This window comes from Alligator mississippiensis, chromosome 5, assembly GCF_030867095.1.
Source record: "Alligator mississippiensis isolate rAllMis1 chromosome 5, rAllMis1, whole genome shotgun sequence".
Lineage (NCBI taxonomy): Eukaryota > Metazoa > Chordata > Crocodylia > Alligatoridae > Alligator > Alligator mississippiensis.
Window position 1 is genome coordinate 80953388 of NC_081828.1, and position 23446 is coordinate 80976833.

Sequence of the window (23446 nt, forward strand, 5' to 3'; positions counted from 1 at the left end):
TGTTGGGGGTTGCTCATCCTGACGTGGAGCACTTTACATTTCTCAGTGTTGAACTTTATCAGGTTCTGATCCGCCCAACTTGCTAACCTGCCTAGGTTCGACTGTAACTGTAGCCTATCTTCAAGCGTGACCACACTTCCCCATAATTTGGTGTCGTCCGTGAACTTGGCCAGTGAGCTCTTCACTCCCACATCCAAATTGTTAATAACAATGTTGAAAAGTACTGAACCAAGCACCGACCCCTGTGGGCCACCACTGCACACTTCTTGCCAGGATGACACAGATCCATTCACTACGATTCTCTGGGTCCTATCTTGCAGCCAGTTTCTCACCCATCTGATTGTCTCAGAGTTAAGCCCACAATCCTCCAATTTTCTTGTGAGGACATTGTGCGATACTAGATCAAAGGCCTCTTAGAAGTCTAGGTATGCAATGTCAACCTGCTCTCTCTCGTGTCCAGGTGGTTAGTTACCTGGTCATAAAAGGAGATGAGGTTGGTAAGGCAAGAACTGCCCACAACGAAGCCATGCTGGCTGTCATTCAGAATCTTACCTTCTGCAAGCTTATCGCAGATAGACTCCTTGGTGAACTTTTCTAGGATTTTCCCTAGGATGGAAGTTAGGCTGATCGGCTTACCCAGGTCCTCCCTCCTGCCCTTCTTGTGGATGGGTACAATATTGGCCCTTTTCCAGTCATCAGGGACTTCTCGAGAGCATCACAAGTTGTGGAAGAGTTTTGCCAGGGGTTCCGCAATGACTTCAGCCAGCTCCTTCAGCACTGTCGGATGCAGAGCATCCAGTCCTGCTGACTTGTATACATCTAATTTTATTAATTGGTCATACACCAATTCTATGGCAATAGTAGGAAGGCAATTATTCCTACCGTGCTCATCCTCTACTCTACCAGGCGTGGTTTTCCCCTTGGTCCAGTGAAAGGCCAAGGTGAAGTAGTCATTCAGAAGTTCAGCTTTTTCCTGGGTGCCGGTAACCAGCTCTCCTGAGTTGTTGAGCAATGGCCCCATTTGTTTTCCTCTTATTCCCTATGTACCTAAAGAAGGAATTCTTGTTGTCCTTGATTCCCGTTGCTAATCTTAAGTTTAATTGCCACTTTAGCCTGTCTTATCTGTTCCCTGCAAATGTGGACCATCATGGAATAGTCCTCCTTGCAGCCTGCCCCAAGCTTCCATTGTTTATAAGCCTCTTTCTTCTTTCTTAAGAGCACTGGATTTCCCTGTTTAGACAAGAGGGCTTCCCACTTCCTGATCATTAGCAAAGTGACGATTACAGCTAAGAAACTACATAGAGCAAAACCTAGGAGCAAGCCTACAATCAATACTACTAGCACCAAGAACCAGAGGAAGTGTCAAGAGTTTGTGAAGGCTTTTGAACTCATCATGTTTGGGAAGTCACTACTAGAGAAGTCAGAGGAAATTTGGGAAGGTTTAAGAACTGCAATCTATGCAACAGCTAAAGCTACATTTGGGGAAAAGAGACCAATAAATAAGGACTGGTTTAAAGAAACTGTAGAAGAACTCTATTACCTCTCATCAACATCCAGAACACAGCCTACCTGGAACACAACAAGAAGCCAACAGTGAGCACCAAAGCAAGACTTCAATGTGCAAAAAACAAGGTACTGAGAACAACCAGACACTCCGCAAATCAGTACTGGACTAAGCTCTGCAATGAGATAATAGGCAGCCTCAGACATGGGAAACCCTAAAAGTCATGTATGATAGTCTGAAGAAAGCTCTAGGCCCTACTGTCAACAAGGTTGCCCCTCTCAAATGGCTCAGCAGTGAAGCCATTACAGATAGAAACAAGCAGATGTCTTGCTGGGTTGAACACTACTCAGACCTATAGTCACAAGAAAGGAACGTCACCAGCAAATCACTGAACCAAATACCAACTCTACAGATCATGCTAGAGTTAGACGTGGAGCCCACTGTAGAAGAGCTAAGCAAGGCCATTGGTTCATTATCAAGTGGCAAGGCTCCTGGAAAAGATGGTATCCCAATGGAAAGTCTCAAGTGCAGGAAAGAAAGCCCACTACCATATCTTCATCAGCTGTTACTCAAAGCTGGGAAAGAGGGTGAGGTACCACAAGACACGTGTGATGCAAACATTGTCACTTTATATAAAAATAAAGGAGATAAGGGTGACTGCAACAACTACAGAGGTCTCTCACTAAGCATAGCAGGAAAAGCTTTCACAAGGGTTATCATGATGCTCCTACAACAGCTGGTGAGTCATGTCTACCCTGAGTCTCAGTGTAGATTTAGGGCTGAAAGATCAACCATAGACATGATATTTTCTCTGAGTCAACTTCAAGAAAGTGCAGAGAGCAAAACCAACCATTGAGCATCGCCTTTGTGGATCTAACCAAAGCATTTGACACTGTCAGTAGAGCAGGCCTATTTACAGTCCTAGAAAAGATAGGATGCCCACCAATCCTGTTAAGTCTTATATGTTTCTCCACAATAACTTGAAAGCAACTGTTCAGTTTGATGGGTCCACTTTGGACAACTTTGAAATGAAAAACGGAGTGAAGCAAGGATGTGTTCTCTTACCCCTACGCTCTTTGGAATCTTCTTCTCGGTACTCCTGAACTCCGCATTTAACCATATGGAAGGTAGAACGTATCTTCACACAAGCTCAGATGGAAAACTCTTCAACCTGTTGCCACTCAAGGCCAAGATTAAAGTTAGAAAGGTGCTTATCAGGGAGCTTCTATTTGCTGATGATGCTGCCCTTATAGTCCACAATGAAGCCCTACTACAAGAAGTCATGGATCACCTTTCAAGAGCTTGTCAGACATTTGCTCCCACTATCAGCATAAAGGGAAAAGTTGTACTAAGACAAGGAGTTCCACAAGATCTGTCAATCACCCTTAATGAGAACTAGTTAGAAGTAGTCCAAAAGTTCAGCTACCTAGATTCTATAGTGACCACTAACCTTTCACTGGATGAAAGGCTGCTACCACCTTCAGCAGACTAGCTAAAAGAGCATGGAACAACTCAAAGCTTATCATCAAGACCTAAATGCCAGTGTACAAAGCTTGTGAGCTCAGCACTCTCATGTATGGTGGGGAAACACTGACAGCTTATGCACATCAAGAGAAAAGGTTAAACAGCTTCCACCTGAGCCGTTTATGCCACATACTCAACATCAAATGGCAAGATAAAGTTACCAACACAGAGATTCTTCAAAGTCCAGTTGCCAAGCGTGACAGCTCTACTCAGAGATGACTGCACTGGCTAGGCTAGGGGTTGTCAACCAAGGGTACTTGGAAAGGGACTAGGGGGTACATGTGAATGGGTGGGGATGGAGCACGCCCCCCACCCCCGCTCCGTGTCTGGCCACTGCTACCTCCCCCTTCGCTCCACATCTGACCACTGCTACCCCCCCCACTTCATGTCTGACCTTTGCCCCCCAACCTCCTCCCACTCCCACCCCCCCACTCCACCAGAAGTGTACTCAGAAGGGGTAAACTCTTTTAAAAAGGCTAGGCCATCTGAGTAGATTGGAAGACGGACATGATTGTAAGATGGACATATACCCAAGGACATGCTATATGGGGAATTATTGGAGGGAACAAGAACAACAGGACACCCCAAACTTCACTATAAAGACACATGCAAGCAAGCTTTCTACCTTTTTTTCCCTTAAGGATAGCCTGATTTTGTGCCTTTCCAATGGCTTCCTCAAGGCACAAAAGGCATGGCAGATACGCACCTTTGTAGACTAACTAAGTAAGATACATATATGGAGCACATGCTTTTGTGAACCTAAGTTCACTCCCATGGACTCTTTTTTCCCCTCAGACTTGCCTTCTAGGGAATTCTGCTTACCAGTTTCCTGAGTATGTCAAAGTCAGATTTTCTGGAGCCCCACATAATAATTCTGCTGCTCTCCTTTACATGTGTACATTCTTACATTCCATGCTGTGATATTTATTGTTTTCCTTAGCCAGAGTCCCCTTGTATTATGCTCAGGATTATCAGGCACGCGTTTGACATTGTGGCATCATATGGTGTGCCCCAAATAAGCCCCAAGAGTGTTATCTTCTCGGTCATGTTTGGGAGATGATCTAACCTAGGGAATTCATCATTCAGCACCTATCACCTATTCCTATTGTTACTACTGTTGCAGTGTTTTCTCTCAGTAGCAATAGTGGTTCCACAGAAGTTAAGCTATTTGCCAGGTTGGACCTGCCCTCCACCTTTTCTTTGACTAACAGTGCTAGTGTTTCTGTTAGCCAGCTGAGTCACCAACAGCTCAACCATGGTGCTCAACCATTGTCACTACATGGTACCAATAGCAATAAAAACTTGATCTGACTTTGATTGAGATCTAGAGGGATGTCATATATCCAGCCTGTTTGTCTAATATAAATGTCTGCCTGCTTTTGCCACAAGTGTTGTAAGTGGGCAAAGCCTGTCTAATGAAAAATTATTTTTTCACCAAAAGCAGTAACATCTATAAGTCTCATATATATGTGAACAGAAGTAATCCTGAGAAAAAGAAGTTGAAAAGATTTTCAGTAAACTTATTACAGATCATGGGACTTGCACAAACCTAAAACTGGAGCAAATTTGTGCTGATTTAATCCTTTCTTTCCAAACAAAGGGATGCACTTGTTTGAATTCCTGTAATCTTTCTGAGGTATTACTTACCATAATCTTTGCTGTATATCTGTTTCAGGGAGAAAAAGGTGATGCTGGTCCACCAGGCTTGACAGGTTTAAAGGTAGGAAATTCATCTGACTTGAATCATAATTTTGTTATTTTCTCTACATAGTTTATTGTGTGCTCTTTCTGCTTGAAAACAACGGTGGAAACTTTTCTTTCATGTAGAGAATTCCAAGATCAAAGAGAGGGGAGCTGTCTGCAGAACTGATCGTGTCTACATGAGATGCTGACTGCACAGTTGTTACTGCTTAGTCATTTAGTACAGCTTTCCCTCACTTTATGCTATACATGCGTTCCTGGAAAACAGCGCAAAACTCAAATTCGCATATAACAAATTTTTGGTACAAAAAGGGTCATCGCATAAGAGCGAATTTGCACATACAGAACCTGCATAAAGCAAGAGAAACCTGTACTTGAATACACAAGTACCGAATGAATGCACAGTAACTGGCATTACTACACAATAGCATTCCTGAATGGTTTCTTGGTGGTGCTGACTGCGCAGTAGCTCATTACTACTGCACAGTAGCATTGCATCATGTCTTGTGTCACATGAAGCTACTGCGCGATCAATGCCTCATGTAGACGCTGCCACTGAGTTGAATCATAGATGTCAGCAAACTGTGTGATTTCTTGATTGATACTTCTTTTTAAAAATATTCAGGGCCTAATTCACCACCAGTTTATTTCATTTGTGCATTGGTGTAAGTCCAGTATAATCAGAAGGGTTATAGTAATGTAAGCTATATTACAGCAACAATGAATCTAGCCCTCTGTTTGCTGAACATTTATAAGAATTTTATCACAGCATATGCTTTTTTAATTTAAAAACATAGTGCAGTGGGCTGCTGCTTGTTATAAATTCCATCTGCTCTACATATTTTGAGTTCCATCATTTAACCAAGACACCTGTCTACATGATAATTAAAGATAATACATTGATGCAAAGGAAAGTTGCTTCAAGCTCTTTTATGTCTTCAGGGTGCTGATTTTTTTTGCATAAGTTGCATAAAGAAAATGTTCTACTTTGTGGTCCTAATTTTGCTAATTCTTATTCTATGATGGTAGGACTTCTAGCCAAATGGGCTGGATGAAGGGCACAGGACTGGTCTGTAGGCTAGGTCCCACATGTGAGGTTGGTCTATTGGCCAGATCCAGAATGGGGTCAGCTCACAGGGTCTGTCCACAGGTTCAATCTAGTGCATTGGCCCAGGCCCACACACTGGATCTGCACCTGTGGGAAGCCCCATGTGCCGTATCTGGCCCACAGGACAGAAGTTGAGCACCACCATTCTACAATGTATGCTGTTGTGGTAAACACATTATAAAAGCACATTTCTAAAGTCTGTCTGTCTGTCTGTCTGTCATAAATAGGTAATAACAACACTGTTTAAAAAAGCAAGGTACCATAGTTTGTTTGTACTTCAATAATAAAAATAAAAAACAATCATTGAAGGTACCTGGCCCTCCTAGAGTTAAACCATGGTGAATTCAGGAGAATTCACTGACTGTTCAAAATCAGAAGAGGACTTGCTCCTCTGTTTATAAGAACTCACTGGAGGTGGCAAGACTGTGTCCTTGGCAATGCTGGGGGCCTTCCTCAGCATGTCCCGCTTCACTACTGTATTTTCAGGTTGGGTGTATGTGAGTGGGATAGGGCAGGTGGGCTAGCTCAAGAGCACATGTCCAGGGTTTCAGTGCAGATGCACAAAGTACTATTCAAGTGCTCTGCAGTCAAGCAGAATTAAAAAGGCTTGGCCAGTGTTTACTGAACAGTGATAGCTTCAAAAGAGAAACGATGTGTAGAATGTTAAGATTTATTGGTGGTGAATATGAAGAGTGTTAAAGAGGAGAAGTGACCTCACTGTAATATTTGACATTATATTTTAATGATTTTTGCTAAAGCCAGGTCTTCCTTTCCCACTAGTAGGAAAGTGAAATTGTTTAGCATTAGCAGCATCAAAGTGAATTTGCAGCAAGTGAAGCAATGTGCAGAAGGCATGTATGATCTGTGTTTGAATGAAAGTCACCTGGTTGTGGGGGTCTCCCAAGGCTCTCTGTGCTATACCAGCTTTGGAACTGGCCACAGGGTGAGAGTCACTGATGAAGCAGCACCATATATCTGCATAGTACCTTGAACACCCAGAGCCAGTTTCTGTTCCAGAAGTCCAGTAGTCAGGGCTGTCTCTAGGGTACGGCAAACCAGGTCAACTGCCTTGGGCCCCGCACTATGAGGGACCCTGCAGAGCTGGGTGGTGCGGCCGCGGTCCCTCCCACAGGGGCCGACCTGGTGGTGACGGCTCTGCCCCACACTGCAGAAGAAGCGTGGAGACCAGCCCCCCTGGGCGTGGGGGAGACACAGGCCCCACACAGTGTTAAGGGGGCCCTGCCTAGGCTGATTTATCCTGGGTGGGGCGGCCATGACCCCTCCCATGGGGCCTGCCTGGTGCTGGTGGCTCTGCCTTACACCACAGAAGAAGCATGGAGACTCCCCCCACCTGTGCCCTGCCTTTGCAGGGGTGCCATGGGCCCCACGCAGTGCTAAGGGGGCCCTGCACAGGCTGATTTGCCCCAGGCCCTGCACCCCGCTAAGGTCGACCCTGCCAATAATGCACCTACTTCTGTAACACACCATTTTCTAACCCTTAAGACTGAGTTATAAAAAAGCAGCAAGAAGGAAAAGGACCCCTCATCTTTTGCATTAGCTTTTTTTCAGGGACTCAAGCAGAATGTAATAGAATCATAGTTTCACTTACGAAGTGGAATAATATCTGGCCCTACTAAATAAAATCCTGCAAGCTGTGAAAGGAGACCTGAGCAACTTCCATAAGCTAATGCAGATGGAAGGGAGATCAGGAGAGGTCCTTCAGATCTGTTATTACAGAGGGTCAAAGACATAAACTACTGTCCACAAATAAGATGGAAGGGTAACACAGGTCTACTAACCCAGAAGGAGTCATGTGGTAGCCTTGCATCCTGGTTCAGGAGCGTCGTGTTTAGATTCCCTCCACCAATATCTCTGCACAGTTTGTCCATGCAGAGCTCTTTGGGATGTCTAGATATGAAATGTATTTCAGTCACAAATGGAAGGAAAACATGAATTGAGCTTCAGGTTCATGATCACTCGTAGCTTGCTAAAGCTTTACCACATCTGTAGATGCCATTGTAGAGAAATTTACCTGGTGTGGTTACTTAAAGACAATGGATAAAGTATTCAACTAGGAATGGTATTCTGTTCCCTTTCTAGTCATCCAGGTGTCCAGATTTAGGTGTCTACATGGCATTTTTGGTTGTCTAAGTGCCAAAAAGGACACCTGTGCCTCAGATAAATAGAAACTCTATTCCTGGATGCATAAGCCTGTTTGCGCACATAGTCATTAGGCCTGTGCGAAGCAGCTAGTATTCGCTTCGGATTCAGATTAGGCCGATTCGGGGGACAGTGATTCAGTTCAGTGATTCGAATCATTGTCCCAAATCAATTCAGCTGAATCTGATTTGGAGATTCGGCTACTGCCGAATCTCTGAATCACACAGGCTCATCCCCCACCCACTCTTCTAGCCCTGGCAATGGCTGCCCTGCTCGCCCCAGCTCCTGGCAGTTTGAAAAGAAAATACCCTGACTCAGTGGGTGCTGCCAGGTGGGGGGACAATCCCTGCTGCCCCCCACTACTCTGTGCTATGTGGGGGACTCTGCATGAGCCCCCCAACCCCTGCCTGCTCCCCCAGTCCCCACCATGGTTGCCCCACCTGGCCCAGCTCCAGTCCTTTCCCTTTAAGAAAAAAACACCAAAAAACCCTGATTCACTGGTTCCTGCCCAGTGGGAGCTAATCTCCACTGCCCCCTGCTGCCCCATGCCATATGGGAGGCTCTTCCATGAGGCCCCCTGAAGCCTCAAGGCCACTGCAGGAGCCAGTGAGCTCAGGGTTTTGTTTGTTTTTTTGGGTTTTTTTCTTAAAGAGCCAGAGCTGGGCCAGGTGGGGCAGCTGTGGGGGTGGGGCTGAGAGAGTGAGGGGGTCAGGGGGCTCATGCAGAGCCCCCCACGCAGCATGGGGCAGTGGGGGGCAACAGGAATTGTCCCCCCCCCGCCAAGCATCACGCAGTGAGTGGGGGGTTTTCTTTAAAGCACTGGGAGCTGGGGCAGGCAGGGCAGCCATGGTGGGGCTGGGGGAGCATGCAGTGGATGGATCCTGGCAGGGTTCCCCCCACGGTCCCCACCCCCTACTTACCAGCTCCGAGTCCAGCTCTAGCTCCTTGCTGCAGTCAGCAGGGACCGCCCAAATCATCGAAGCTCTCCAAATCTTTTTCAAATCAATTCAGAGAGCTTCGAATCGATTCAGACCTTTTTATTAGTCCTCTGATTTGATTTGGATTTGGAGATTCAGCCACCGAATCAGGCCAAATCTGCTCTGAATCGAATCAGCACCTGAAGCTTTGCACAGCCCTAATAGTCATCTATGTGCTCAGACTGGGCATGTGTATTGGCAATAAAAACTAAGGCATCAAAAACAGTTTGTTTTTACTTCAGTAATAAAACAATTGTTGAAGGTACCTGGTCCTCCTAGAGCTTAAACCATGGTGAATTCATGTACCTAACAAACTGCCTATTCAAAATCAGAAGAGGGCTTCAAGCAAGAGAAGGAGCCCTTTTTCCCCTAGAGAGCTCAGCAGTTTGGTTTCCTGCCTGCAAAGCCAAAGGACTTTCGTTCCAGGTTTTCCCCATCATGTAGAGAGTGTTTCTAATTTCCCAACCCAGCACTAGAACCACCACACCATAGGTCAAACATCAGCTGGCTCCAAGGAGCCTGCATCCTATTGACTTTTGAAAGTAAGATTTAGGTGCTTTACAATTTTTACTCTGTTATAAAAGTTCTAATTTGTTCTTCTTTAACACACTCTGCAGATGGCAGAGAAAACCTGAGATGACACAAAGGTGTAGAGAATCCTTTCCTAATGAAGCAGAAACATCAATTCTATTCATATTATTGCCGCTTTAAAAGAGAAGTCAGGATTTTAAATCTTGTAAACTATCACTCATACATTCCTATGTAGCTTAAACAATCCAGGATAACAACTGCATCCAGGGACAATGTTTGCTGTTTCTCTTTTAGAAAGCTGGAGCATTTTATTGTAAATGTTCAAAAATGCCTTCTAGAAACAAAACTAAGTTGAATCAACACAGCCACTTGGAGCAGTACATCTTGCTGGAGGACTTGCACTGGAGTTCTTTTGTGTCCCTTCAAAACACTGCAGCCAAACATAAGTTCGGTCTTTGCATATCTATTGTTTTCATCGCTAGTAATTAGTAGACCTTTTAAAACTCATTTTTCTGTGAGCAAACCATGTTATGTTTGGTAACTGTGATTTTTAAAACTTTCCCATGGAGTAACTGACCAACTTTCAAGAAATCAGATAGGATAATGTATCTGCTGCATTAAACTAGATTTAATGCAATATATAGTGAATAATGGAAGATTCTGCTTTGACAGGGAATACAAGGTGCAAGTGGAAAACCTGGATTCCCTGGTGTTTCTGGACGCCCTGGAGATGAAGTGAGTGGTGTTACCCTGCTTGTTCTGTGTGCAGTGAAATGCCCAGTCTTTGGTCCAGAGGCCACCAGTGAGCCATAGAGCACTTACTATTGGTTTAGGGGAAAGTGGCTGGTCACATTGCACTAGCTTTCATTCATTTTGCCAATTACTACATCCCAGAAGAGAAGCTGAGCACTTCCCTGATATTGCTTTGCCATGTAAATGGCAGTTGCCACAGTGATAAAGCTGGGGTGGCCAATCTGCAGCATGTGTGCCACAAGTGACACAGGTATCCTGTGTGTGTAACATATGGCAGACTGGGGAGGGGACAGGCAACACAGCAGCAGGCAGGGCAGGAAGCAGAAATCAGAGCAGCAGACTGGAAAGGGAACACGGGGCAGGGAGCAGATAACAGAGCAGCAGACGGGGCAGAAGAAGGGAATCAGAGTGGCACTTGGGGCAGGTGCATGGTTTATATGTGACACATCTACCAAAACCATTGGCCCCCATTGCAATAAGCAATAAGAAGAGAGCTCTCCACAATTTAATTTGGAATTCTGAATCTACAGTTCACTCTACAAAGAAATTTGGGATTTCCTGATGTAAATTAAATATTTAACACTCAGACTCAAACCTCCTGGTAAGTGCCAACTTTTACAGAAACCTGTTAGCACCATTATTTTTAAGAACATCAAATGTAAATGAATAATTAATCTCCTCCAGATTGAAACTTGGCACAGGAGCTCTCAGCCTGTGAACGCTCTTTTGGTTTGTACACGTTTTGAAATAAATTGCCATTTTTAATTAGAAGTGGAGAAAAAAATAGGAGCTGACAGATATTTAGAGGCTTTTATGTGGATTTTTTACTTAATTACCCCAGAGGATTAAGTGAAATGTTGCAGATCAGTTGCCAATAGTTCTTTTAGCCCAAGGATGCTCGATCTCTGGCCCGTGGGCCATATATGGCCTGTGGAGCCTTGGAATCTGGCCCACAGGGCTCCCCACAGGTTGGGAAATTTGCTGGGTCGACCAGCCAGATCCAGCATACAGAGCAACCACTCGTCTGGCCCTTCAGCCAAAAAGGTTGAGCACCACTGTTTTAGCCCTTTGTCACATTAGAACAATGCCAAATGTGTACTGGTTAATATGCAAACAAAATAAATAAAAACAATTGCAAACTTTAAAAAAATATATCCATTTACAGCCTGATCGAAACCCACTTAAGTTGTCAGAATTGTCCATGCATTTCTGTGGTCTCATGAACATTATTCTTTGTGCATTCGGAGGGAAGCAAGGGTATTTTCAGTTTTCTTTTTAAATGATTACTTAATTATTTTACTTACTTAAAAGCGTTAAATTTACTTTACTTACTTAAAAGCTACTTTTTATTGTGTGCAGGGTCCAAAAGGGGAAAAAGGAGACACAGGACCCAAGGTAAGATGGGATGGAGTTTTATGTTATTCACTGTGGTTCAGGGGTGTAGATTGCAGTTGTGCAGGGGTGTAGGTTGTTGGTCTAAGGACATAGGCAGACAGGGTTCTTTGGGTAAATCCAATATCTTGTATTAGACCAACTCAAATAGTTGGAAAAAATCTTTGCAAGAATAAAAGAAGAATTTTTCAAACTATTTGACTTGGTCTAATAAAAGATATTGGATTTACCCAAAGAACCTTGTCTGCCTATGTTACTAGCTATCTATTTGTGTTTAACAAATGGTTTTTCATCTATAATCCGGTGGATATAGGGTGAGCCAGGACAGGATGGTGCCAGTATTGTGGGACCGCCAGGTTTACCAGGACCACCAGGACCAATCATAGCAATTCCGGAGGTAAGTATCTTCATGAAGTGAGAAGGGTATCAAAGGCATTTGGTGCCACATAGCAGTTAAGGTGCCTGTTCTGGTGCTATCTGCCTGCCCCAAAAAGATAAAAATCTATGCACCATATAGCTATAGTTATACATATAATCACTACAAAAATGGTCTTTTAAAGAATGAAAAATACAGAAATGAGCATAGACTTTAACAATGTTGGGGTAGGGGGTGGGAGGTGGAGGGGGATGTTGATTGATTTGATTCTGCTTGAGCCATCAAAGTTGAAGAAGAACTAAGAAAAAGAAACAACAGAGGAAGTTTGATGAGTTGGGTAACCGGTGACCTAGCAGTACACAGAAGAACATTGCAGCTTTGGCTGGACTTCACTGTGCAGTCTGTCATACAAACCAGAAGACTAGCCCTATTACAAAGGCAGCATCTGCCTGCATCAAAGTGCATGCTGCTAGAAAATGATACAAAGAACTACACATCTTTTAGCAACACATACACTTGCTGTAGGGTTTTATTTTGTATGTTAGCCTTTCTGTTTATGAATAGTATGAATACAAACAAAGGAGCTTGAAGGTTTGGACACATCAAACTTCAATCTAAATTTAAAAAGCCATGTGCATTCAATTCGATATGATATTTGGAACTGGGATTGGAGTGTTCTTGTAGCTGTGCTGGTGCAAAGAAAAGCAAGCTTCTCAGGTCTTCAAAAGCTTGTCTAGCATCTCTCCCAGTTGATTCATTTAAGATATGACCAGAAAATCTATGATTCTGTGAAATCATATAAATCTATGATCACTTGTATTGGGAAATGAAGAAGCTGTGAATGGCCACAGAGAATTCATTCACTCAGGACAGCCTAACACAGTTGGCATTCTTCTTAGGATAGGATGTTGGATAGATATCTTCAGCTGAAAAGGCTTATCATCTCAGGATGGCACAGCCTCAGAGCCAAACAATTTTAATTGTAGGAGCTAGGCCAGGGATGGGCAAAATATGATCTTTGGGCCAGATCTGGCTCTCCAAACCATTCTATCTAGCCTGCAGGGCCCCTCCAAAAAACAATTACCAATTATCTAGCCTGCAACTGCCCCTCTGAAAACCAGCGGGAGGCACAGGCTTTCAGAGGTCAAGGTCCACCGGACTTGGAGGGCTCTGTGCCTCCACCTCTGTGGGGCTCCTGGTATTCCAGCTGTGAGCCCCATGTGGAGGCATGAAGCGCAATGGTGGGTGACTGGACAGCTGGTGTGTGGGGAGGAGAGTTCCTGCCTGCAGTGCCAGGAGCTGAACATGGCGGCAGGGAGCCTGCCCAGCCTGATGATATGCATGTGTGTGGGTGGGTATGGGGAGTGTGTGTTGGTAGGTGTGGGGTTCATGGAGGTGTGTGTGTGGGGGTAGGTTTGTGGGTGGGTGTGGATGGGAGGGTTAGTGGAGGGGTGTGGGCCCTCTGCCTCAGTGGCGCGCAGCCCCTGCTGCCAACAGCAGCAGGCAGCTAGTCCTTGGGGCACTCATAGTGCACAATAGTCAGAGCTCCCCTGGCAGAACATGGCTCTGGCTAAGTTCCAGGGGCTGCACATGGTGACACAGAGCAGCCTGGCTCGGCCCAGCAGCACACGCTCCTGGCTGCAGTGCTGGGAGCCCTATGTAGTGGCCAGAGCCTGCCCAGCCTGATAGCATACAGACCAGGAGCCACAGGGAGTGGTGCACCATCAGGCCAGGTGGGCTCCATGCTGCCACATGTGGCTTCCCACTGGAGTGCTGGAAGCCCCATGTGAAAGCAAAGAGCTGGCCCAGCTCAGCCAGGCCCGCTGTCATGTGGCTCCCGCCTGTAGTACAAGCCCCATGTGTTGGCACAGAGCCAGCTTGGTTTAGGCTGAAGGTGTGTGCCAGAGGGCTGAGCTGACTCCATGCCACCATATGCAGCCCCCAGGACTCAGTTGGAACCGCACACCACTGGAAAGCTCTGCCAGTTACAGGCCATGAGCACCCTGAGGGCCCTCCAGCTTCTCCTGCTGCTGCTGTCACCAGCGGTAGGGACTGTGTGCCATGGGGTGGGGGAGGGCCGTGTGATGGAGGGCTGCACAACCCTCCACAAACCCCACATCCACACACACTCCCCCCTGCCCCACAGATCCCCCACAATCTCCACCTGCATACACACACACCCACAAACCCTATGCCCCTCACAAACCCCACACCCAACCGCACACACCCCCATACCTGCCCACAAACCCCACCCTCATGCCTCCCCCAGACACGCTCACAAACCCTGCATACCTCCACAAACCCCACAGCTGTCCACACACATACTCCTTTCTTTTTCTGTTTCTCTGAGTTACCAAGCCGCAGTCTTCCCTGCTCTGTTCCATGCAAAAGAAACTTCTCTTAGTTCATTGTCAAAATGTGCAAATATGAAGTACCTTTGGCTGTTCTGCTCTGAGGGGTTTTATGAGCTCTTCAGGTCATTTTGAAGAGTCAGTAAATCATATTCATCTTTTCTGGCTTGTTTGTGCTTTTTGCTTTTTCACTGAACAGCTATGAGTAGGTGCTGTATAGAAATCTTTTTCTTTTTCCTCGAAGAGAAAACTGAATAGAAATAAGGGAAAGAAACTAATATAATTTCATTTGCTTTCACTAAATTCCCATTTTTAATATACAAGATACGATAGGAAGACCTGGAACTATTCTGATTTCTGACATGTAAAGTAAATGTACGTAATTTTGTATAATTTGTATGCTTTCTGCAATTCTGCTTCCAGCTTTTAATGGCTTTTGGATGGGAAGCTGAAAAGTCTATGCATAGTGTGCAGAAATCCATTTAGCTAGCTATGCTAACAGTACTGTTTCTTCTTCAGTATATCAATAAAAATAATGGCAGGAGGCAGGGTAGGATAGCGTTTTAGATACTAAACTGATTCAGAGAGCCTGTGTAGGCAGCAGCCTAGTCTTTCAGATGCTACCCCCTCAGTGAAAAGAATGTAAAATATAGATATATTGCCATGTTTTGGCCAGGTTTTTTCTGTTTAGCATTTTGTCTCTCATAAAGCTACATGAAATTCCAAGCAGTTATGTTGCTATATCATTACTGGTAAAGCTCCTAAAAACAAAAATTAAGGCAAATGACTATTCTTGGACAGAGTGAAGGGCCAGTAGCCTGCTTTCATTTTTATATATTGTAGCATTGCTTAAAATGGTGCTTTCCTAACCCACAGCTTTGGCTTGTATTTGAAGGTTAAGATTATTTACACAGCATACAATGGCTGGTCAAAATATACAATTTCTGATCAAAAGCTTGTTGAGGGCAATAGGAGTCTTTTTCCTTTGATTTGGGTTGGGTCCAAAATGAATGGTAAAATGCAGAGTAAATCCATATTCAAAGGAATGTTCAAATGCAGAGCTCTGGAATTCTGGCATCAGCTACAGATAGAGCAGAGCATTGCAACAGCAAAATGCTTTTATTACAGTCGTACAGAACCTAGAGTGTGGAACCAGTATGATCCCACTCCACCAAGATTCATGCTGCAGAAAATGTACAAATGATCTGCCCCTTCTCCTGTTTTGGGGGACGAGTACTGCCCTAGGGACCTAAATGGGGGGTCTGTATATCTGCACGCAGATTTCAGCATTAGCATAACTAGAAGTGGCTAAAGTAGGGCATTAGCTTCAGCTAACTTAAAGGGAATGGTGGTTCCCTAGGGAGTTGTCACTGCAGTGGCAGCCCCGTGTTGCTGCAGTAGCAGCTGGATGTAGGGACACTGTGCTGCTCTAGCAGCTGCTGCTTCAGCAGCAGCAACAGCTGTGGTGGGGGGAGAGAGAGAGAGTGCAAACATTAAACTGGCAGGAAAAGCTGGAGTCTTCTCTGAAGTAGGTAAGACTGGCCTCCCACTCTGCTCTTTGGTAGAGTTTTGCCCAGGACACAGAACTTGTTAGTTATACCCCTGGATTTCAGCTTCTAATTGTTGACATTCAAGTTTCAAAATATTGTGCCAAATGAAGGAAGGAACCATGTAATGGCATCCAGAAAAAAATAAGAACCTTCTTTGATTCAGAATACTTGGAATGGAATTAACTGGAAATGTGCCTTCTTCATTTTATGCATCAGAGCTGAGTTGAGAAAGATGATCATTGGTGTCCTACTACAAGCAAGTCTTTCTGTTGTTGTTCCCTCCTGGAAATATCCATTTTGTAAACACTGTTGTATATTTGCAAACCATGGTGGCAAAGGATGATGGTTCCATGTTTTATTGGTATGGTGCTAGATACCATATCATACCTTATTGCATTAATGGGGCTCACATTTTCAGCAATATTCTGGTGGCAGCACACTTAAGTACCAAATGCACTGTGAGGATAAGGGCTTATCCTGCACCCATCCAATAGGATACTGAATTCACTAGGAGCATGGCACACACACATGCACAATTGGATACTGGCATGGGCAGAATGATTTGCCCAATAAAACAGACAGATTTAAGCCTGTAAGGGTTCCAATGCAAGCAGTGCTGAGATCAACAGGAAACTAAATTGTTGTGCAAAAAGTGAGACTATCAGTATGAAAGTAAAAGAAACTAACCAGTTGATGAAAACTGAAGAAGGATGAGTGTTTTAGAAGATGTATGCATATAGTTAATGAAAGCTAAACTCTCTCCATTTTGCCATACAGTATGGCAAAATAGGGGCCTGGAGGATAGGCCCTATGAAGAGAAACTTTGGGAAATGTGTCTGTTCACTCTGAATAAGAGAAGACTCAGAGGTGACTTGGTAGCCTCCTACAAGTATATTAGGGGTGAGCATCAAGATCAAGGGGAGCAACTTTTCAGGAAGGCTCCTCAAGGGAGGACGAGGACCAATGGGCTCAAGCTAATAGAGGGAAGACTTAGCCTGGACATAAGAAAAAACTTTTTTTCTGTAAGGGTTACCAGAATCTGAAACACCCTCCCAGCCGAGGTGGTGCAGTCGCCATCCTTGGAGGTGGTCAAGATGAGGCTGGATAAGCACCTTGTTGAGCTCGTTTGAGCCCAATAACCTCTCACCCATTGCAGGGGACTGGACTTGATGATCTTGCAGGTCCCTTCCCGTCTTTCAATTCTATGATTCTATAGCTGTGGTTTATGATAGTGGGGATTAGTTTTTTTTGGCAGGCATGCCACAAATAATCTCTGCACTTCTTCCTGCTTCATCTGTTGCCCTGTGTTCTGTTCCTAGCCCTGTGCTCCCCTGTGCACTATATCTGATGCTCTGCTTTCTAGTTCCTGCCCTATCTGCTGCTATGATGCCTGTCCCCTCCCCAGTCTGCTGCATGCCACATAGAAAGGCTGCCCATGCCACTTGTGGCATGGGTGCTGCAAGTTGGCCACCCCAGTTATATAATATGGGGGAAACTATTTAAAGCAGAAAACAACAGTGATAAAAACCAAAATGAAATATGACCAGTATGGCATCATGACCTCGGTTCTACAATGAGATGCATGCAAGTCAGATGCTGGCATGCTCACAGAATGCTTTTGAAGTGCTGGCATCTAAATAATTTATTCTGATCTTCATTCTACTAAGAAAGAATCATCTCAGGTCACACCCTGTTTATATTAGTTTCCTCATCTGCAAAATTGAGATTCATACCTCAAGGAAGGAATTATGAGACTCAGCTCATTGAAGTTTGTTAAGCACTCATTTCACACAAAGCCTAGTAAAAGTGCCAAGTAATGTCATTCCAGGCACACAATAGAAAAATAAAAACCCAAGGAGCGTTTCTAATAGGTTGTTCTGTATTTTCGGTCCATACAGTTATAATAGGATGTTTTGAGCTTGCCTGTGTATATCTAGAATTCATATCTCTTCCAGAGAACCAATTTAATATTTCATATAACCTGTTCCTTATCCACATTTTTAGCTACCACTGAACAATACAGATGGAATTTTTAACTTTACTGGAATTGAAAGACTTCTTGGGCCTCCAGTGAGTATATCCTGCTTTATTAAATGCTCAGAGTTGTTTCATACTTCAATATTTCTTTTTAGGTACCATCTAGTGTTCCCAGTTCCTCAGAGATTCACATATGGTCTCTATTAACTTCAGTGGAAGATACACAGAGGTATCTCAAAACAGAATTGGATCCTGTGTTGGTGTAAATTAATTTCCCTACATTCATTTAAAATAGCTTCTAAAAACCCAGGAGAGGTAGGAGATTAGAGGTGGACAAGTTGTAAAACCAAACTGCAGGTGCCTGCCTAACCTGAGATTGGAGAAATAGTGCAAAAAAGAAATAAGTGGCCTAAACAGCCACAGCTCCCATCCATTTCAAGGAGCAAATCTTTCTATTTTTTAAATTCAACTATGTTAAGGTACATTTTTTCACTTGTAAGCAGAAATGCTGAACCATTCTAAATGAGATTGTTCACATGGCATTTGTAGTTGGGGGTGAAAAGTTAGTTTACAAAAAAGCTTTTTATCTTGGGATTTTACATTTGGTGTTACAGCCAGGATGTTGGGATAGTTCAATTAAACACATGAAATTCTGGATGTTTCCTGGTACTAAACTAAACCTCTAGCTTGAAGCGAGATTCATCTAAGTGTTCTGGCTGCTCAGTACTATTCCATCTATGCAAAGCAAAGCAAAATTGGTCTTAAGATTAGTTTTGAGGTTTGGTCCTTGCAATCTTTTGGCCCAGTAACCAAGCATACTTTTCATATCTAACTCAAATTGACTATATCTTATGTATTTGTTTTCTTACATACTTCTATTCATTTCAAATGCTTGAATCCATAATACAAGTGGACACAATTATACCCTGATGTACTTCCGTTCTATTCCCATTTAAAATTGGAAGAAGCTAAATGTGTATATTGGATGGCAAAATTTAGCTTCATGTAGCTAGGGACCTACCTACTTTGTGGGTTTGCGAATTTTGCGGAAATTTTGAAATCCAGGACCGTCCACAAAATCCACAAAATCAGCAATAAAAAACGTAGTTAAAATAAATTGCTGGCTCCCCAATGGGAGCCAGCAGTCCTCGCTGCTTTAAGGGAAAAAGTGCTGGGTAGTAGGGTGGCACAAAGGGCAGCAGATAAGATGGCTGCTGCCCCCTTGTTCCTTTTCCCCCCTGCCAGGGCCTCTCCACCAATCAGTGCCAAGGGGTGGGGCCTCACAAAGGGGAAGCTAGCAATCAAGATGGCTGCTGCCCCCTCGTCCCTCCTCCCTCCCGGGGCTGCTCTACCAGTCAGTCCCAAGGAATGGGGCTGCCATGAAATGACCACAGAATTAGAACTTTACCCTGTGATCAACCCACAAAACTTGGTAAGTCCCCATATGATTTAGATAGACCCCTACACATCACTGTAGTTTGGTTGATGTTTTTATCTTAAGAATTATATAAAATATATACTTTTTCTATCCTTCAATAAATTTGAGAAAATAACATTAGACTTAATTATCATTTTCATTCCAGTATCTCTGTAGCTATCTTAGAATTTTATGCTATCACCCATCACAACAGTAATGGAGTACCTACCATGTGAGATCATTAGAAAGCATGAGGTCTCTAATGTACTATTCAGAGTCCCTGACATTTCTCCCTCTGAAATAAAAGCTGTACTTCAAGTAGAGTTTATGATTTAGAACTTTTTTTTTTTTTTAAAGAAACAAATTTGTTCATTTTTGCTCCTGTGGGAGAAAGGAGAGAGGCAGCAGCTAGGGATTGGTTGTGTAGTTGGAAAGTGTCTTTGTTGGGTGTCATTCATTGCTGGAAAAAATTTCAGAGAAGAAAGTTTTGAAGAGCTGTCTAAAGATGGTCAGACACTGGACCTCCTTGGGAAGTCTATACTATACTAGACCCCCTTGACCAAAAATGGACTCGATGTGCAAATGGCACTTAAGTCATAAGAAGGCAAGCCACTGTGCATTAACTGGTGCCTGTACAACACTTGGTGAAGAAGTTTGTATTCTCATTAGAGAAGAGTTCAAGGTTTCTAATTTTCTGTTGCTCATATGAAACAAATTTATTTTTGTAGTCTTGTTGCCAATGGCCTCAGGCTTTTGCAATATGGCTTTGAGATGCTAACTAATGTATGAGAGTCTGAAGTTCCCAGGCAAAATCTTTTGGACAAGACAAATTAGAGAAGGATAATTTAAAATAGATGACTTCCCTAAATTTAATGAAATGGATTAATATATGTTTTTATATACTTGGTCAACCTTTTAGGAAAAGATAGTACACTTTTTTGGTATTTTTGACAGGACTGCTGAGGGAGACCTGAAAAGAGTAGAGGAAAAGATGTTAAAGGGAAAGAAAATTTATGCATATAGAATCACATTAGAAAAATTTCTCCAAGCTGAACAAAATTGTACCTTATATACTTTTTCCTTTGTGTTTTGGGGGTTGATATTTTACTTCCTTTATCAATGTTTTAAATACAGATTTAAAAAAAACCCTTTAACACAAGGGGGAAACTTTGGTCCACCTTAAAAGCAGACTAAATCTGAATTGTCTCCTTGAGTCTGGAAAGTTCTGTTTCAAAAGTTGTTCCTGCCACCTCCCCTATAACCTGTGCATTGGGATCTGCCAGACTTTTCTATCTCCATCTCCTCCAGGTGCTCTTTTTACAATAGTTCTGTGTGGAACCCAGCAATTCTGAAAGCATTTCTGCTAGACTAACTGCTGTTTAGCATGTCCCCCACCATGTTTTGCACCAAAAACTCAGTTGAGTAGTGCAGATAGTCCTAATTCAATTAGCCCTACCTGTATATCTCTACACAAGACACTTTACTAATTACTGTGCAGTAACTGTCTGCATCTCCATGTGCAGATGCTTACTGCACAGTAATTGGCTCTAATTGTGATAAATTTACTACCTGCAAATTCAAGTAGCAAATTTACTTGCAAATTGGTCCTTAGCAGTTGTGCACACATAGACATCTGACCGAAAGCAAATGTGCTCTTGGGCAGCAGGGGGTGGGAGATTGCTTCCTGCCTCTGAGAACTACCTGCTGTCAGGGTGGGCTCCACCACTGGAGTCAGTGTGGGGATAATGTCCCCCTGCCCTGGCAGCAGGGAGCACTCAGCACCAGGTCTGTGATCATGAGACTGGCACTGGGAGATGCTTATAAGAATTTTATAAGGATTTCCCAACCCAGCCTAGCAACTGTGGGACTTCAGGCTGGGAGATAAGGATTTCCCAGTGCCATCCCCATGATTACAGAGCTGGAACAGGGAGAGAAGGATCTCCCCGCCTGGGTCCCACAATCATGAGGCTTGGGTTGGAAGATAAGGATCTCCCTACCTGGCCCCACATCTGCAGAGCTGGCGCTGGAAGGGAAGAGTCTCCCAGCCCAGGCCCTGTGATTGTGGAGTGGGGGCTGGAGCTCCCTGCTGCCAGGGCAGGGGAACATTGTCCTTGCCCCGGCTTCGGTGGCAGAGCCTGGTCCAGCAGCAGGCAGCTCCCAGGGGCAGGGAACAATGTCCCAGCCTCCACCAGGAGACAGAGGAATGTCCAGGGTGCTGCAGGGGCCTCTTGCAGGGCCATGGGGAGCGGGAGGAGCCTGCTGCTAGGAGCAGCATATCTGCTTTTGCATCCCTGCACAAGCAGACATATGCCCGGGAGACTTCACTCTCCTGTAGGTTCAGTGCCATAGCAACAAAGTTGGGTGCCCAGGGCAAAGCCTGCCCTTGCTCTGTGCACAGATCTGAGGGGCACATGCCCCCCATGCTTGCCCAGGAGTGCACGGTGGCAGGAGCCACTCTCCCTCCATTTCCGTGCCCCCCCAAATGAGCCACTCGTGGCACCATCCTGCACCTCACCCTGGCAGCGCCTGTTTGTGCCCCTTCACTTCAGTGCCCAGGGCAGTCTCCCTGTTTGTCCCCGTCCCCCCCACTTGCTACAGCACTGAGTAGGTTACTCAAGAGTAAATTGCATGTGTAGACACACCCTGTTTTAGTTAAGTAACTACAGCAGGCAACATGGTGGGCTGCAGAGAAAACAAACAGACCCCTAAGAACTCCCCCAAGTGGGAAGGAAAACCAGCAGGGGCAGGGATAAGCTGCCAGCATCACCATGACTAGAATGGCAGAACTGACCCATCTGATCCAAGCTGGACAGTTAAGATTACTTTTTTGTATGTAGAATAGCTGCACATTCTTAAATCTGCTGTCTGGGGAATGGCAAGAGGGAGCAGGAAGGTAATGGTGTGTTATCCATACCTCAGAATTACAATTCAGAATCCAAAGGGCTCTCAGGACAGAATTGCATATCACCTAGTAGACAACACAAATTGCAGCTTGAGACCAATAGTAAATTATAATGCTATTGTATAGGAGAGATTCTATTATCCCCCTCTGGAAACATGAGTGCCTACATTATTGGAATAGGTTCTCCTTCCAGAGACATGCAACTATCTGGATATTCCTATAACAAGGTGGCTCAGAGTTAGGGCTAGTTCTGTGCCACCTTTTGGGCATCTAAGTGGACTTAGGTACCTAAATATGATTCTGTTAAACCCCGTTCAAGTCTCTAAACATCTATTAATACATCTACTTTTGTAGATCTTACCCTTAAGATTAAGTCACAAAAAAACAGGAGCAGGACCAACCCATCTACTGTATTAACAGTTCTTCAGGAAGTCAAACTGAATGGAATAGAATTGCACTTAGGAGCCAGTGGGTGTGTCTACACAAAATGTTTACTACAGAGATGGCTAATAAAGTATCAGTGTCTACACATCCAGTACTATTAGGCTGGAGTAAACTAATTAACTCTGCCATAGGATAGTATTGCCCAACACAAATACTATCCTATGGCGGAGTTATTTATTCTACCACTACGTATGTGTAAATACTGCGCCTGGGAGCAATAAACTCCAGCACAAGTTGCGCTGAACTTTATTATGTCAAATGAATTTCATGCATAGATGTGCCCTGTGTCTACTTACATGCCTAATAGGAGGGATAAAATCTGGCCCTTAATCTCAAGCAGCACTTCAGTCATGCACAATGTAAAACAGAATTCGGACCTCACTACGCTCGATGCAGCAACACTGATCTATGGGCTGCCTGCCATAGATCAGGCAGGACTTGCAAAGGGATTAAAGGAGACAGAATTAAGGTTGTGTATGTGTGCTGTATGAGAAATGTCACCTTAACTCAGCCCTTCCCTGTTTCTTGTCCCCTTGCAAAACATTATAGTTTACTTCCCAAAACTCCAGTGCTGAAAATGTGAAGGGCTTTCAAAATTAATACAACCTTAATGGAGTGAAGTTGGTTTATGGAACATGCACAATCCATTTTGCAAGTCTATAACATGTATTTATGGGAGTATTTTTGTATTTTCCAGGGGCCAGATGGCAAGCCCGGTCTACCAGGATTTCCCGTAAGCACTGTGTTTTTAGGTTTTAAGTCAGTTATTAATTATGTGA

At 44.1% G+C, this 23446-nt stretch overlaps 1 protein-coding gene across 6 annotated transcripts in view; it reads left to right on the top strand.

Annotated features, from left to right (window-relative positions):
- COL15A1 (collagen type XV alpha 1 chain) overlaps positions 1 to 23446 on the top strand; it is a 308100-nt gene that overhangs the window by 227525 nt on the left and 57129 nt on the right. For all 6 annotated transcript variants that reach the window (XM_019485357.2, XM_014602928.3, XM_019485342.2 and 3 more), the window contains 6 exons: positions 4704 to 4748; positions 10178 to 10240; positions 11618 to 11653; positions 11964 to 12047; positions 17932 to 17997; positions 23365 to 23400. In XM_019485357.2, the coding sequence (XP_019340902.1) occupies positions 4704 to 4748; positions 10178 to 10240; positions 11618 to 11653; positions 11964 to 12047; positions 17932 to 17997; positions 23365 to 23400 (330 nt within the window). The remainder of the gene's footprint in view (positions 1 to 4703; positions 4749 to 10177; positions 10241 to 11617; positions 11654 to 11963; positions 12048 to 17931; positions 17998 to 23364; positions 23401 to 23446) is intronic.